A 16,564-nucleotide genomic window follows, 5' to 3' on the forward strand; every position below is an offset into this window, starting at 1 on the left:
CACCAAAGGTTTTTGGTTCAATCCCTGATCTGGGTTGCAACCTTGGAAAAAAAAAAAAAAACAGGCTTTTGGACAAACTTGATCTGTGGTGGTGATCTTCCATTTTGAGCTCAATCAGGAATCTGGTAATGATCATCAAACCCTTTGAAGAAGCCTCTGTCCTCAGACGTGAGCATGAAGTTTGCGTCAGTGAAGCTGCACAGGAAGTCGCAGAGCTCGGTGGTGAGTGGATGGGAAAGGTCGTGAGAAGGTCAGATTTCCAGAAACAACACTCAGAGTCAAGAGACAAACAGAGTTGAAACCACGTTACATTGTAAACTCTTTATTCGAAAGTGAACGTGACATTTCAACAAGTGCATTAGTAGACATAGATTTCAGAGAAGGTTTAATGGAAAGAAAATGAGCTTGAGGAACCCCCTCCCCTCCCCCGAAAACACTTTCATGCTCCGGCTTTTTTTCACTTGCAGCTTCCCATACTTTCAGCACCATAAAAAACTTGGTCGACGTTAGTGTTACACCTCAGATATCATTCTTCCTCAGGATTATAATCTCTGGAGCTCCTGGTCTCCAAAACTGCGACATGTTGCGAGTACATAATGTTCACAGGCAGCAGAAATACAAACAGATTTTATCTGCTGACAAAGAACGAGAAAACACAAGCCTGAAGCTTTATCTATCTTGATTTCAGTGTCTTGATTCGAGTATCATAAGTGGCTGAGAAACAGATTTGGATAGAACAAAAGAGTGTGTGTGTGTTATACAGGAGTGTGGAGATGTTCTGCATCCGATCCCAGTCCTGATCTTGCAGGAGGTGGCGTCAGGGCTGAACATTCATCCTTGTTACAGCTCATCATCTTGGATCACTACACACACAGACACACACACACAGTCAATTCCACAGCAACCTCAGACTGGTTGTTCAGCCTGGCTTGATTTGCAATTTTTTACTCATTCTAGAAAATGAAAGAACATTTTTCTTCTTCTTTATCCATTTCTCATTACAGTCATGAATTCCAACTTCCTGTTGTCACAGCAATGACCATTTGTTCCTCCGTCTGTGTCCTTTCTCCACTCTGCCTCCACATTGAACAATCCTGAATCACATGTTCTGACCAATCAGAGCGCACACAGCAGTAACAATCTGACCAATGGGAATGCAGAGACCTGGTCAAAAGGGCGGAGTTTTGGATTTAAAAGCTGTATATTGACAGTGAATTATTTTTTGTTGTATTTCAGAGTTGGTTGGTGTTAGTTCCTGTTTACTTTCTTTCTGCTGTTAGTGTTTGTTTTGTGTTTTAACGTTTGTCTTTTGTCAACTTTCTTGCAGTGATGGTTTGGCGTTGACGGAAAATGGATCGAACATCTGAAACCAGATAAACAGTCGCACTGTGTTAAAACGACTCCCTTAATGTTGAAATATTCACACTTTGAACTTGTCACTAAATTGGGATGATGACGTTTCTTGATCGAGATTTTATCCCTCACGTGGATCTCTTCGTTGCTGTGATGCAACAAGAGTGAGTCAAACAAACTGGAACTTTTTTTTTTTAATCTAAAAATTGCAGTGTTTATGGCAAAGAGTGAAGTGTATCCCACTTGAAGGGAGCGTGATTATGGGCTACGGAGAACAAATGGTTAGTTTTGCAAATCCACCAGCAGTGTTCTGGTTCTTCTGTTGGTTTCCATTGGATCCTCAAACTTCAAGTCTTCAACCCTGCTTCTGGCAACGTGCTCCTGTGTAACGTTTAATGGCGTTTATCATGTTTTTCTTTCCAAAATGACTCGCAGTTTTGCAGCAAACGTTCATTCTGTCAGTAATTTTGAAGTGCAAGTCAACAATACTGACTTCTACGGAAGAGCGATAGTTCCACTAAGAAATACATATTTTTTTTTAATTTCTGAGAAAAAAACTCAGAATTTTCGAGATTAAAGTCAGAAATTTCGAGAAAAAAGTCAAAAATTTCAAGAAACAATCTCAAAACTTTTGAGAAAAAAGTCAAAAATTTTGAGAAAAAGTCAAAATTTTCGAGAAAAAAGTCGAAATTTTCGCGGAAAAAAAGTAATAATTTTGAGAAAAAAGTCGAAATTTTCAAGAAAAAAGTCAAAATTTTCGTCAAAAGTTTTGAGAAAATAAACTCAAATTTTTCGAGAAAAAAGTCACAAATTTAGGCTACCAGGAAGTACCAGGTCATTCAGAGCTGACGGAGACTTAGTCTGCTACGACTGTGTTTTGTGCTGCTGAAATGGACGACTTAATCAAATGTTTTTTTCGGGATTGGGTTTAATAACAAAGAGATCCTTGCAGTCTTGGCACAGAATCACAATATTGTGATTTCTATACGGACTTTGAAGAGGCGGTGTCGTGAACTTGTTATGTAGTGGTTCTGTGTTAGTCTCTAGCAAACAGAAAGCCGCTGCCTAGAAGTATTTGAATCTACGTGAATCACATCACCAACCGACTTCCTGTACCCCGGTTGTCACAACTCTGAATTCCATGGCTCTGGTCTCAGCCATTCATGTCTACCGGCCGCGAGTGAGTGTCACTTCCTTATGGAAGCCTGCCTTCTACAGATTTCTGACTTTTTTTTCTCAAAAATTTTGACTTTTTTTCTCAAAAATTTTGACTTTATTTCTCGAAAATTTTGACTTTTTTCTCAAAAGTTCTGACTTTTTTTCTTGAAAATTTCAACTTTTTTCTCGAAACTTTTGACTTTTTTCCTCGAAAATTTTGACTTTAATCTCAAAAATTCTGAGTTTTTTTCTCAGAAGTTTCCAAATAAAATATAAAACCCTGGCCCTGTTGCTCTGCCGTAGGACTTCCCTCTTGCAGCTGAATATTATGGGCTTTGTGTCAACTCATGAGTCACAACTGCGTCCTTGGCGATTCTAATTTGTGACACGACCACAGTGTAAAGCTAAAGCTGTTTGTTTCTTTTTTTCATGGAAAGGTTTTCATTGTGAATTGCAATGTCTTGAGGTTGAATCCCTTTTGTACATTGAGAATTTGCTGATAAAAGCCCAATTCATGTTCAACACAAGTGGAGGTTTTTGTTCCAATTAACTTTGGTCTCTAAATAATCCAGCCGGATGCCCGCGTCCTGACCCGTTTGGTTTTGACACTTTGAGTTGGTTAACCTGATGTTGGTTTTTCTTTGTGAATTTGGCTTGCTCAATGTACCCTCTTCAGGACCATTCCAGCTCTCCCCTTGACTGTTTAAACCCTGCCACAGGAAAAAAATTATCCATGATTTGAAAACTTGTTCAAATGTCACATCTCTAAGACAAGTCTCTGGGAAGGAGCTGTGACCAAAGTAGTCATGACTTGTCAGAGTAAGTGGATATAAATCTGTTATTTGCTTTGGTATTGGGTACAAATAATCAGCAATCTAGAAAATTCTACTGGATCAGAATCAAGTTCAGTTGTTGGTTTAACTGCAACATCTAGCCTCTTGGTTACACGGTGTGAGAAGGTCATGCTTAAAGGGGAACTGAAGTCATTTTTAAACTTGCTTTATTTCTTAACATGTTGTTCAATTACATTTTCAGTTTTACTAACTTTATACTGCGACTCATATTGGCAGCTATATCAACCTATTCGGGTTTTTCGCGATGTTGAATTTGGTTCACTTGGTCCATGGCAGGTGTTGCTCCTCCACATGGTCTTTGCTAGGCTTTGAAATGTGAAGTGTCAGCCAGGTGTCCGTGCCGCCATTTTGAAAACTGTTTTCCGAATGAAATATTGCACAAAAACGAGTTTAAATAACTATTGCTGCCTACTTTTTTTCCCCCTCTTCCAAACTTTCCTGATTGTGATCAAAACAGACAAAACTTCCGGCTTGATTACATCAGCATACCAAAGAGGGTGCGTGTGTCTTTTGACAGCGTTGGCAGATGTTGGTCACTTTGATTTCCGCTGTACGTTTTACTTCCGTCCTACGATGTCTCGCACAGGTCTCAACGAATCTCGTTTATGGCCGTTGCTTTGACATATGGACTGATATGATATAGCATATTTCAAACACTCAACTTGCTAAAGCGGTGACAAAATGGTGATCAAAAATACATGTTTGCCAGCGGGGAGGTCCGTATCGTGAAATACAGTGACAAAGGTCTTGAAAGTACTGAGCAAGGCCCTCTGGACTGAGGTCTGTATTCAAGGCTGAGGTCATGGCATTTCACCATACGGACCGACCTTAAGCTGGTAAATAATATATTTTATTTTTTTCTTTCCCAAATTCTAACAGAAAACGAGAGCGCCCGAAAGGGAAAACCAATCCGAGCCGAGCCGCCATTTTGAATCCTCATTCCCGGCTGTAATGCAAATTGCTTTCTCCTCGGTATACAAGTGCACTTCCATGGCAGGAAAAAAAACTACATTTTGCCGCCTATGTAGTCCCCTATTTATACAAATAGAAGTCATTCAGGATTCAGCCATGCTTTTGCTCGGCGTTAGCAAGTTACAGGTTTTTAGCTTTCTCCTGAAATGTTTTATTTTATTTCTTCTTCCTCAGGGTAGTAAAACTCGCTTTCGCTGTGAACACTGTCGTTATCGCTATCCATGCTGTAAAATTAATGCTGTTCTCCTGAGAAATGCGAAAATAAATAAATGTTGACAAATTGCTGTTATGTTTGCTGTGAACGAGCAAGTCAGTAGAGGTCCGTATCCGGGGTCCGTATCGTAGGATATGGACCTGCTCGCCAGCCAATCAGAGCGCAGGATTTGATGGAAACCGGACCGCAAAAAAAAAAATTCCTATATTTAATAAAATGAGAGAAATCGAATACTGAAACTTGGCTTCAGTTCTCCTTTCAGTATCACTTTGTAAAATGGCTGAAATTAATTTGTTAATATTAAATTCTAAAATGTGATTCCAGACAGTAATCTTGATTTTGGTGAAGGATTGGGAATGGACTGAAACAATCTTGATATGATCATTGATTAAATCAACACGGTTCGAGATGCCTGGTGGACATGTTCTTTGTATTGGCAGCAGTTGGCATGTTCAGACATGAACAAAAAATGCTCTCGTGCACCCAACCCTGCTCTGAATCGAAAGCTTCAGTGTTGGGGCTTGATCTCCGAGGTAAAGCAGTAACTTTAACGTCAAAACAGACGGTTTTGTTTTCTTTGTCTGGTTCCCTTAAAAAGGAAAAACAAGAGGCTGCACAGGTTATGACTGATCAGGGATGTGATGAGCTCAATGGTCCCCTGCTCACCAAAATGTTTTTGTATAATACTCAGGGTATAAAATAAAAAAAAAGCCTGGGCTCTCACCCTTTTTGGTGGGAATGTCCTCGATTGACTTGACCACATGGATGGTGCCCGTAGCAGAGGCCTCACCCTTGGGGTTGCTCACGTAACACTCGTACGTCCCCGCTGCATCCTTGGTCAAGGGGAAGATCTGCAACAGGGACCGTTATCCATCACATGCGTTTTAACTCAAACCTTCAACGAACAAACTGGATCTGAACAACATTTGTGCCTTCAAGTAAAACACTCCTCTTTCCAAAATGACTTTATACCTTAGTCACACAACTTTTCTCTGGGAGGGAAAACCCACAAAATTCTCTACTTTACATCGTGTGTTCAAGGGGGGAAAAGACCCTTACCAGATTTGCACTCAACACACTAAAATTTGGCAAAACTCTCTCTCACGTTCTCACACAACTCAATCTCTGACCTTGACGCAACACGCGTTCAAATGTATGACTGGCCTACTTTGGTTTCCAAAACACTTCAACTGCTTTCACAATCACTATTTTTATTCCACATTTGATTCATTCCTTCTTGCGTTCACATAACACTCACGTTTACGTCAGTCTGAACCTTGCGTTCATCCAAAACGCTCCTGCTCGCACAAAACCCTCAGACTTCTGACTTAACAAAAACTTGATCAACCCTAATGGCAGAAATCCACCTATCCGTAACCGCTTACCCTGTGCAGGGTCGCGGGTGAGCTGGAGCCTATCCCAGCTGACTATGGGTGAGAGGTGGGGTACATGCTGGACAAGTCACCAAATCATCACAGGGCCATCCTTAAAAAAAATCCGTTTCCTGTCCACCGGGTGAGCAAAAAAATTTTCAGTCAGGAGGGAGGGATTTTTTTTTTTATGGATGGATAAGAAATCGCAATGCTGTGTTTGCTTTTTCTTTCAGTACTTTTTTATTACAAAAGCAGACACATTTAATAAAATATGACGGTTTAATCAACTGAAACTTGTACAAAAACTTTAAGTTAGCATTTTAAATGCTGACTGCAACATTTGCAAAACTTTTACAAAGGTACTTAAAATGTCCGACACACGGACTTTTTGTAGTTTTAAATCGAGCGTTAGGCCTAGTTCGGATGAAATTACACTATTAAAATGATCACTGAATGATTTGTTTTTCTGAATCTTTACTATTTTGTTGTTCGCTAGAATACCATTTTGCGATTTCACACTTAAGCAAATGTTTGAAAACTCCGGATCTGCTTCCTTCATGGTGGCTGCCATTTTTTTGTGCCGCACGGCGCATGCGCAGAGCTGATTCAGTTCTATATTCTGCGCGGAATGCAGGGCTTTCCACAAGCGCCGGCTGCACAATTAAGTCCAGCTGGCTACTTTAATGACTATTATTTTTGTAGCCCACAGGCTCTAAATACTAATTTTCGATTTTAATAAAATTAAATGTTTATCTAACGGACTGACAATAATGTCAAACTGAACCGCACTCATTTAAGTTGTGATTCGCGCTGTTTGTACCGATAATAACCACAAATTCCCCGCCGACTTCATTGATCAAGGGAGAGTAACTCATCCGCGGCCCCGACATGCGGTGTGTGCGCGCGCACTCGGCAGAGGCAGTAGTGTGTCGGGGCCGTCGGAGGGAACAGAAGCAGAGATGACACTTATTTTGTCTCCGGTAAACCAGTCTTCTCTCGTTCAATTACGTGCTGGCATCAAAAGACACCGTTGGTTGTAAATGAAACCAAACTGGGTGGTTGGAGTGTATTTTCATACACAAATGGAGAAATGTTCGCTGAGTGTGTAATTGTGTAGCCCCACCACAGACCGTTGTCGTTGTTAATTCATAGCATGCTCAGCTGCGTGAATGTGTCATGCACCGAAAATAAGAGACTTACAAGCCAGGAACGCCTCATGATGCAATACGCAAGAAAAGAAAGAAGATTTACTGCCATTTTACTTTGTATTTGAGTAAAGTGAAAAATGGTCTGTGGAAAATACATTTAATCCTGGGAACTGCATGCACAGGAGTTTATTTTGTGTTTACTCCCCCCCCGCCCGGCTGGCTACTTATTTGTCATGGCTGGCTAGTATGAGCCTTAGTGGAAAGCCCTGGGAATGCGTAAATGTCAAGTTCGATTTTAGATTTACGAACCCGAAAAAAATGTCGAAAAACCGGCGTTAAAAAAAAAATTTCAACCGCACAAACGGTACTCACCCAGCCGGTGGACCGGAAACAGAACATTTTTTAATAATGGCCCAGGACTGACACATCGAGACAACCATTCACGCTCACATTCACATCTACGGTCAATTTAGAGCCACCAGTTATCCTAACCTGCATGTCTTTGGACTGTGGGGGAAACCGGAGGAAACCCACACAGACACGGGAAGAACATGTACAGGAAACTCCACACAGAAAGGCCCTCATCAGCTACTGGGCTCGAACCCACAACCTTCTTGCTGTGAGGTGACAGCGCTAACCACGACACCGCTTCAGAAATCCTCAGACGCGAAAATACTTTGTTGATACTTGTAATTTTAGGTCGAGATCACCAAGAGTCATGGCTTCGACGGCACAAATTGAAGCCACAGATCAACCATGTGTAACATCGTCAATCAGGAAGCCCTTTTTTAATGCCTGCATTGTTACTCACACAGTAAACAAGGCTCAAACGGGAAATCCTCCAGACCTCAATGCTCAAACCTTCTGAACAATCAACAAAGAATTTCTTCTGGACAAAAATACATGATGCATGTTTCCTTCTTAATGTTCAAAAATTAAACAATTTGAGACAAACTGGTCAGTTTCAGGGTGAGCGTTTTGCTTCACCTGATTGAGATTTTTCCAGCGGTTTAATTCTCTTTATTCGAGTGACAGACTCACCAGCACCCATCCGGTGACCTCGTGCTTCTCGGGGCCTCCTCTCATCTGGATGGCGAGGTTCTCTTGGTCTCCAGGGAGCAGCTGAGACTTCTTGTTATTGTCTGAAATCTACAACGAGGGGATGAGCGAGAGAGAGAGAGAGAGAGAGAGAACACCAAAACTCAGCGCTAAGATCCCGTGTCTTCCTGATGTCGTGAATCCGACACATTAAACGCCACTTTAAATCATGCGATGTCCTTTAATTGATAAAACCAGCAAACTGTTGTGATTTCACCCAAAACACTCGTCGTCATGCTGTTTTCGGAAACGAATCAACTTTGACGTGACTGAGTCATTTGTATTTTGTAATTTTTACGTTGACAGGAACAAAATGCACTTGGTCTTCTGAACTTTCGAAAGAAAACGTGGGAAAATGTCTTTCTGAGATGCGACAATTTCTTTTGTCGTTCTGCAACCTTGAACGCAACTCAAAATGGATAAAAACTGACAAATTGTCATTATTGACAAATTGCTTTAGTCTCGGAGGAGTAAAACACTGTGATGTCACGTGATGAGAAAATAATCAAATCTGGAGCAGGAACAATCACTCGGCTTCATCCCACCACGCCATCGCTGATTATTTTTCTATCACAGCATGACACCGTGTTATTCCTTATTCGTTTCATTGAATAAACTGCTGCTTAAGTTGTCCTAAAACTCGACCCTGTATTTGTTTATGACCACAGAGACTGTAGAACCCATCACTGAGGATGTGCATGTTCTGTGTGAAAGGACGCACACCATTCTGAACGACGCCATGTGGAAACAATACAGCCGGAAAACAAGGGAGAACTTCAGGAGAGGAAGCGTCTCATCAAACACGGCATCTGTTCTCTGAGGCGTTTAACGCTTCAGAGCAAACATCCTCAACAGAAATCACTTGGAAAACCTTCACTTCCTCTTCACTGCCATCCTGACTATCCAGGCGAACGAATGACCGAGAAAACGTCCTCGTATTACGCAGAACACGGGAATCTACAGGACAAATCCACATTTCGAGGTCCAAACAGGCGAAGAACGAGCATCAGAGGAATCAGGAACTCGCAAACATTTTACTGAAGCCAAACAAATCAATATAAATCAAATAAGAGAAAATATTTGTGTCTGGGATTCTGGACAAACTTGTGGCGTCTCGTTTGCAGTGACTCAGTTAGCAAGTTTCTCTCCTCCGTCCAGGTCCATGTTTGTTCCACGACAGTCATCAGGTTCAGCAGGAACTCGCATTGTAGTCAACGGTCATTTTAAACGAGCGTTACCGTAAACAGAGTAATCGCAAACTAGCATCACAGTGAACGTGCTAAACCTAGCATGCAAGTGTTACAGTAAAAAGACTAAGAATGAACTAACATTCCAGTAAACAGGGTTATCTTAAACTAGCTTTATCAGAAACAGGGTCATTTTAAACTAGCATTATGGGAAACGTGCTAAACCTTAACTTGCGTTCCAGTAAACAGACTCAGTATGAACTAGAATTGTAATAAACAGGGTTATTTTAAACTCGTGTTAGAAGAAACACGCAAAGCCTGAACTAGCGTTGCAGTAAACAAGGCCCTTTTCAACTCGCATTATCAGAAACCGTTATTTTTAAATGAGCATGAGAGCCGGGAGGGCCATTGTGAACTTGCGCGAGAGCCGGGGGGGGGGCATTGTGAACTTGCGTGAGAGCCAAGGGGGGGGGCATTGTGAACTCGCGCAAGAGCCAAGGGGGGGCCATTGTGAACTCGCGCAAGAGCCAAGGGGGGGCCATTGCGAACTCGCGCAAGAGCCAAGGGGGGGGGGCCATTGTGAACTCGCGCGACAGCCAAGGGGGGGGCCATTGTGAACTCGCGCGAGAACCAAGGGGGGGGGCCATTGTGAACTCGCGCTAGAGCCAAGGGGGGGCATTGTGAACTCGAGCAAGAGCCGGGGGGGGGGGGGGGGGGGGGGGGCGGCATTGCAAACTCGCGCGAGAGCCAAGGGGGGGGGGGGCCATTGTGAACTTGCGCGACAGCCAAGGGGGGGGGCCATTGTGAACTCGCGCGAGAGCCAAGGGGGGGGCCATTGTGAACTCGCGCTAGAGCCAAGGGGGGGCATTGTGAACTCGAGCAAGAGCCAAGGGGGGGGGGCGGCATTGCAAACTCGCGCGAGAGCCAAGGGGGGGGGGCATTGCAAACTCGCGCGAGAGCCAAGGGGGGGGGGCCATTGTGAACTCGCGCGAGAGCCAAGGGGGGGTCATTGTGAACTCGCACAAGAGCCAAGGGGGGGGCATTGTGAACTCGCGCGAGAGCCAAGGGGGGGGTCATTGTGAACTCGCGCAAGAGCCAAGGACGGGGGGGCCATTGTGAACTCGCACAAGAGCCGGGGGGGGGGCAGGGCTCGACATTAACAGTAGCCTGATTGCCCGGGGCAACCATTCAATAGAATCGGACAACTAGACTCTCACAAATGCTTGCCCAATCGGGCAACTACCCAAATATGTCAACTTACGTGAAAAACGATGTTTATTCATTCATATTATGATGAAATTCCATCACGATTTGTGATTGTTTGACTCGGAAAGACCGCGTCCATGTTATCATTACGGGATGTTCAACAACTAGCGGAATTCACATTTGCACATCGTGGGCTCGCAATGCAGTTTTCTATTGCTAATAATTATCGCGTAGTGCATATTCAGTGTTCTATTGGTATGTCCTTCACGACATGACTAATTACCGCATTACTCGCACGGGGCGCTAGTGTCAATGCTTGTTGATACAGACAGCATATGAGAAGGTTGAATAATAAATTAAAAAATAAAATAAACATTAAAGTCACAAACTTTGGCATTATGTCTGGTTTGGAGAAATTTGGTTTTAAAATAAACAAAGACAAGGAAGAGAAGAAAAAGAAGGATTGGTGCTGTGCGTCCTGAATCAGATGATTCTGATGACTCTGATTAGATGGTTTCATGTCAAGTGCCTGAAATCATATGTGTTATATAGGTGTTACAACAGTTAGTTACAACAGAACATGCCATTTGATCAGAAAAACTGCATTTCATGATATGTATGATGACTTTTTTGTGGTTGAAACATCATCTGAATAAAAGGTATAAAATTTCCAGACATAATATAATTCATAAATCACTTCATGAAAATTCCAACAGGTCCAGATGTCTGTTTTGATCTTTTATGCATTGATATCATATATTATCATACCTTCCCTCCCTTTCAGTTGGTACTATTTTCATCAGACTTTTTGTGCCCTCACCTTTAATGACTTGGGACAGGCATGAATGTGCAAATTTGAAACCAATTATTTTGTTCAAATGGTGTAGAAATGAAAACTTAATGGTACCATCACCAGAGAGCAAATTGTAATTGTGGAATTATAGAATTATGAGCACACAAAAGAAGAACACAATGCACATTCATGGTGGTTTACACAAAAAGTGGTTAGACACGATATAATTGAACCCAGAAACCAAGGGAACACAAAGAAGGATAAGAAAATCAACAAAATAAGCTTTTAAGAGGCATTAGTAGAGCATGCGAGTGAACACTGTGTTGTAAGCATATGTGTTTGTGGCATATTCAAAGGAAAAAAGTATGTAATATTTGGGCAACCATGTTCTGAGTTCGGGCAACCAGATTTAAGGTTGCCCGAATGGGCAACCATGTCTCAAAGTTAACGTAGAGCCCTGGGGGGGCCATTGTGAACTCGCGCGAGAGCCGGGGGGGGCCATTGTGAACTTGCACGAGAGCCGGGGGGGGCCATTATGAACTCACGTGAAAGCCAAGGAGGGGGGGCCATTGTGAACTCGCGTGAGAGCCAAGGGCGGGGGGCATTGTGAATTCGTGTGAGAGCCAAGGGGGGGGGGCCATTGTGAACTCGCGCGAGAGCCAAGGAGGGGGGGCCATTGTGAACTCGCGCGAGAGCCAAGGAGGGAGGGCCATTGTGAACTCGCGCGAGAGCCAAGGAGGGAAGGCCATTGTGAACTCGCGCGAGAGCTGGGGGGGGGGGGGGGGGGGGGGCATTGTGAACTCGTGCAAGAGCCAAGGGGGGGGCATTGTGAACTCGTGTGAGAGCCAAGGGGGGGGGCCATTGTGAACTCGCGCGAGAGCCGGGGGGGGCCATTGTGAACTCGCGCGAGAGCCAAGGAGGGGGGGCCATTGTGAACTCGCGTGAGAGCCAAGGAGGGGGGGGGTCACTGTGAACTCGCGCGAGAGCCAAGGGGGGGGGGGCATTGTGAACTCGTGTGAGAGCCAAGGGGGGGGCCATTGTGAACTCGCGCGAGAACCGGGGGGGGCCATTGTGAACTCGCGCGAGAGCCAAGGAGGGGGGGGCCATTGTGAACTCACGCGAGAGCCAAGGAGGGGAGGCCATTGTGAACTCGCGCGAGAGCCGGGGGGGGGCCATTGTGAACTCGCGCGAGAGCCAAGGAGGGGGGGCCATTGTGAACTCGCGTGAGAGCCGGGGGGGGCCATTGTGAACTTGCGCGAGAGCCAAGGAGGGGAGGCCATTGTGAAGTCGCGCGAGAGCCAAGGGGGGGGGCATTGTGAACTCATGCGAGAGCCGGGGGGGGGGGGGCATTGTGAACTTGCGCAAGAGCCAAGGGGGGGCCATTGTGAACTTGTGCGAGAGCCAAGGGAGGGGCATTGTGAACTTGCGCGAGAGCCAAGGTGGGGGCCATTGTGAACTCGCACAAGAGCCAAGGGGGCCATTTTGAACTTGCTTTAAACATACAAAACCTGAACTCGTGTTCCAGTGAACAGACACAGCGTTAATTGGCACTATGAACTAAAAATGCACATTAAATAAACGTGATTTAAAGCTGAAGTGATTGAAACAGCTGTTCAGGTGAAGTCATGTTGAACCCCAATTTGCTGGCGGTTTTCATTTTTACCTCAGGTCGTAATTTAACGTTGGCCAAATCTCTATTTTGGGTTGCCATGTTGTCCCTCTTTATATGTTCCACCAAAGTTTGAAAAGAAACCATTTTTGGAACAAAAAAAAAGTGTTGTCAATGCTCTCATTTTAATTTGATAGATTTTACTTCTGGGATTAAAATCGACAATCCAGATCTCAGCAAAACTTCATATCACTGAATGAAACACTCGATCGTCTGTATATACCCCGCCCCTCTGGGCGGGTCTTGCTCGACAATCACAGCTGCGTTGCAGTAAAGACGTTTTGTCCACGGCTGTATTTTTGTCAGGTCTTCTTCCTGCACATTGTTCCCTTTTCCAAACGTTTCCTCTTCCTCAGACTGAGTGAGAACATGATTCTGAGGAAAACTCTTCGCACTTCTTCAGATTTAACTCACTCTGAGGTTTGTTTAGATTTGCCGAGTGTCGCAAAAACACTGCTGGTCATTTTTTCAGTCAGTCAAGAACTTTGATACGTCATCACTGTGATGGAAAAAGAAATTACGTCCTCAGTCCTGAAACTCATCACAGCCATGGAGCGATTTCACAGAGACTTGAAATTTGGCAGAATGTCTGCAGGTTTAGAACACTGACTCTGGTCTATCATCAGTTTGCAGTCTGGGATGTGAGCGTGGAAAACGATCTTATCAACTAGCAAGCTGCGATTCGTGCTAGTTGGATTTACGGAATCAGTTTTAGTGAGATCATTAGTTAGTTTAATAAAGTCAACAAGCTGACGTGAATTTTGAGATCTCCGACTTTATGTTTTGGAACTGAGATCACAAACACAAAAGTGATTATTATTATTTTTGATTGGTTGTTTTCTGGAAACCTTGTCGGACATGGTGAAGTGACTGGGTGTGTCTGAGGAGTGTACCTTCCTCCAGCTGAGCACCGGTGTCGGGACGCCAATGGCCTCGCAGCTGAGATAAACCTGAGCACCAGTGACGTTCCAGACCTGACCTGGACCCGTAACGATCACAGGAGCTGAGAGAGGAGAGGAGAGGAGAGATGGGTGAAAGTTGGGGGGGTGGAGAAAAAAAAAAGTCAGATCATGTGATGTGTGCGTGTGTTCACAAATCCTAATCCCATCTGAAAGGATGGAATTTCAGACATGTCAACTCAGGGATACAGACTGGCTTGTTTACACTCGCACTGTGTATTTTTGTGTCACGTAAACCCTCTTCAGCTTTTCCGGGGCACTGATATTAATCACTGTGACTCATTTCACTGGAATCTATCGACTAGTTCTTGAAATCTCCATCTGTCTGATGGGGGCACAATATCGTGATCGACTGAACAACGAAAATGAGAATCATAAAAACGCTTAAAATTATTCCCAGCACCCTGAGGGACGGGGACAGGGACTGTCCCGAGGGACATTTCAGTCCTCGACTGGTTTTAGTCCCGAGGCCTGAGAGACTCTCAGATGCAGAGCTCAAATGTTTTTTATTTTTTCTTTCAACAAATTCGAACAAATCTGTGATCCAAATCTGAATGAAACCAACAGTCTGAACGTCAGAATTCTGTTTACCGAAGAAGCGACGAACTTCAAAAAAACATCTCGTGAGGAGACGGAACACAAGAAGGCTTGGCCAATTTTATTCATAATTTTATAAATAAATATTTTTTGAAAACAAATTTTCCCATTCAGGATTTAAAAAAATAATAATAAAAATTAAAAAAAGTATATTTATTGAAAAAAAAATAAATTATTTCATGCAAACCTGAAGAAATGTGTTTTACAACTGGATCATCCTGCAAATTAATAATAGTCCATCCATCCATTATCTGTAGCTGCTTATCCTGTCCTACAGGGTCGCAACCATTCACACTCACATTCACACCTACGCTCAATTTAGAGTCACCAGTTAACCTAACCTGCATGTCTTTGGACTGTGGGGGAAACCGGAGCACCTGGAGAAAACCCACGCGGACACGGGGAGAACATGCAAACTCCGCACAGAAACTACTACACCACCGTGGTGCTCTTTAATAATAGGCATGATTTGAAAATTTAAAAAAGAAAAAAAAAAAAAAAAAAAAGGGGGCGGCACGGTGGTGTAGTGGTTAGCGCTGTCGCCTCACAGCAAGAAGGTCCGGGTTCGAGCCCCGTGGCCGGCGAGGGCCTTTCTGTGTGGAGTTTGCATGTTCTCCCCGTGTCCGCGTGGGTTTCCTCCGGGTGCTCCGGTTTCCTCCGGGTGCTCCGGTTTCCCCCACAGTCCAAAGACATGCAGGTTAGGTTAACTGGTGACTCTAAATTGAGCGTAGGTGTGAGTGTGGGTGTGAATGGTTGTCTGTGTCTATGTGTCAGCCCTGTGATGACCTGGCGACTTGTCCAGGGTGTACCCCGCCTTTCGCCCGTAGTCAGCTGGGATAGGCTCCAGCTTGCCTGCGACCCTGTAGAACAGGATAAAGCGGCTACAGATAATGAGATGAGATGAGACTGGATCAGGGTGAAATCTTTGGCTTTTTGTTTTTCCTTGTTGAACAAATTTTAGATTTTCTGTGGGGTTTTTTTCCGTCATAAGTTAATTTGAAAAACTGAATTTCCATTAAACTTTAAATTAACTTCACTTTAAAAATAATAACACACTTATTTTTATGTCTTTAAAAGTCGCATGAAAACTAAAATTAAAACCACTGAGTGTATCCACTCGGTCCCCTGCTCAAAAGTTTTCGCCCCCTCACCTTTGGCGCACTTGCCCTTGTTGTGCACTTTAATCCCGGTTCTGCCCTGACTCTCGGCGGCCGCGCTGGCGGCTCTCAGCTCGCACACGCTCCGGTACTCCGCCCCGTCCGAGCCGCACACCTCGTAGTCCCCGTTTTTGCACACGCACACGCCCAGCTCGCTCTTCTTCTTCAGCTTCTTCTTGTCCTCCTGCTGCGCTTTAACGCACTCGAGCCCGGAGCCGCACCGTTTCACCACGGCCCCGCGGCCCCCGCACGGCTCCCCGGGCCCCGCGGCGCACAGCTGGCAGCAGCCGCACGCGTCCATCACCCGGAACGGGCAGCCCGCAGGCCGCAGCGCGGCGCACGAGCTCAGATCACAGGGCCCGCAGGAGCGCGGCGCGCGCGAGACCGCAGCGGCGGTGAGCGCCGGGAGGATCAAACACCACAACATCACGGGGGACCGGAGCGCGTGCGGACAGTCGCTGCGCGGATTCTGGCGTCCACTGGAGAATGAGACTCGGAGTCAGAGCTAACCCCGCCCATTCGGACACGCCCACTTTCAGCACAGTCTGCCCAGCAGAGAATCATGAATTTTATCTCAAAATCTCAAAGTGAGAAGTTCAGGGTTTGGAAAAATAACATTCACTCATCTCATCTCATCTCATCTCATCTCATCTCATTATCTGTAGCCGCTTTATCCTTCTACAGGGTCGCAGGCGAGCTGGAGCCTATCCCAGCTGACTACGGGCGAAAGGCGGGGTACACCCTGGACAAGTCGCCAGGTCTAGCATTCACTCAGTCAGAAAAAAAAAAATCAGAACCACGCTGCTTTCAAATTCTGTCTGAAAAT

General features: G+C 44.7%; 1 protein-coding gene across 1 annotated transcript; it reads right to left on the reverse strand.

Moving 5' to 3' along the window:
* Positions 1-306: 306 nt before the first annotated feature.
* Positions 307-16,228, reverse strand: igfbp7 (insulin-like growth factor binding protein 7). Its single transcript, XM_060901148.1, has 5 exons — positions 15,733-16,228; positions 13,919-14,028; positions 8,114-8,221; positions 5,276-5,402; positions 307-863 (listed from the first exon to the last, which is right to left on the reverse strand). Exons 1-5 carry the CDS (start codon positions 16,163-16,165, stop codon positions 841-843), a joined length of 801 nt encoding a protein of 266 aa, XP_060757131.1. The 5' UTR covers positions 16,166-16,228; the 3' UTR covers positions 307-840.
* Between the last annotated feature and the right edge of the window lie 336 nt (positions 16,229-16,564).

Source organism: Neoarius graeffei, chromosome 20, assembly GCF_027579695.1.
Source record: "Neoarius graeffei isolate fNeoGra1 chromosome 20, fNeoGra1.pri, whole genome shotgun sequence".
NCBI classification, from domain to species: Eukaryota; Metazoa; Chordata; class Actinopteri; order Siluriformes; family Ariidae; genus Neoarius; species Neoarius graeffei.

Bases quoted from the DNA above. Each gene is read 5' to 3' on its own strand.
- igfbp7 (XM_060901148.1), bottom strand. From the start codon at position 16,165: ATGTTGTGGTGTTTGATCCTCCCGGCGCTCACCGCCGCTGCGGTCTCG. The intron at 8,222-13,918 runs GTACACTCCTCA...CCCTCGTTGTAG, and splicing joins CGGTGCTCAGCTGGAGGAAG to ATTTCAGACAATAACAAGAA. The intron at 5,403-8,113 runs GTGAGTCTGTCA...TCCCTGTTGCAG, and splicing joins AGGTCACCGGATGGGTGCTG to ATCTTCCCCTTGACCAAGGA.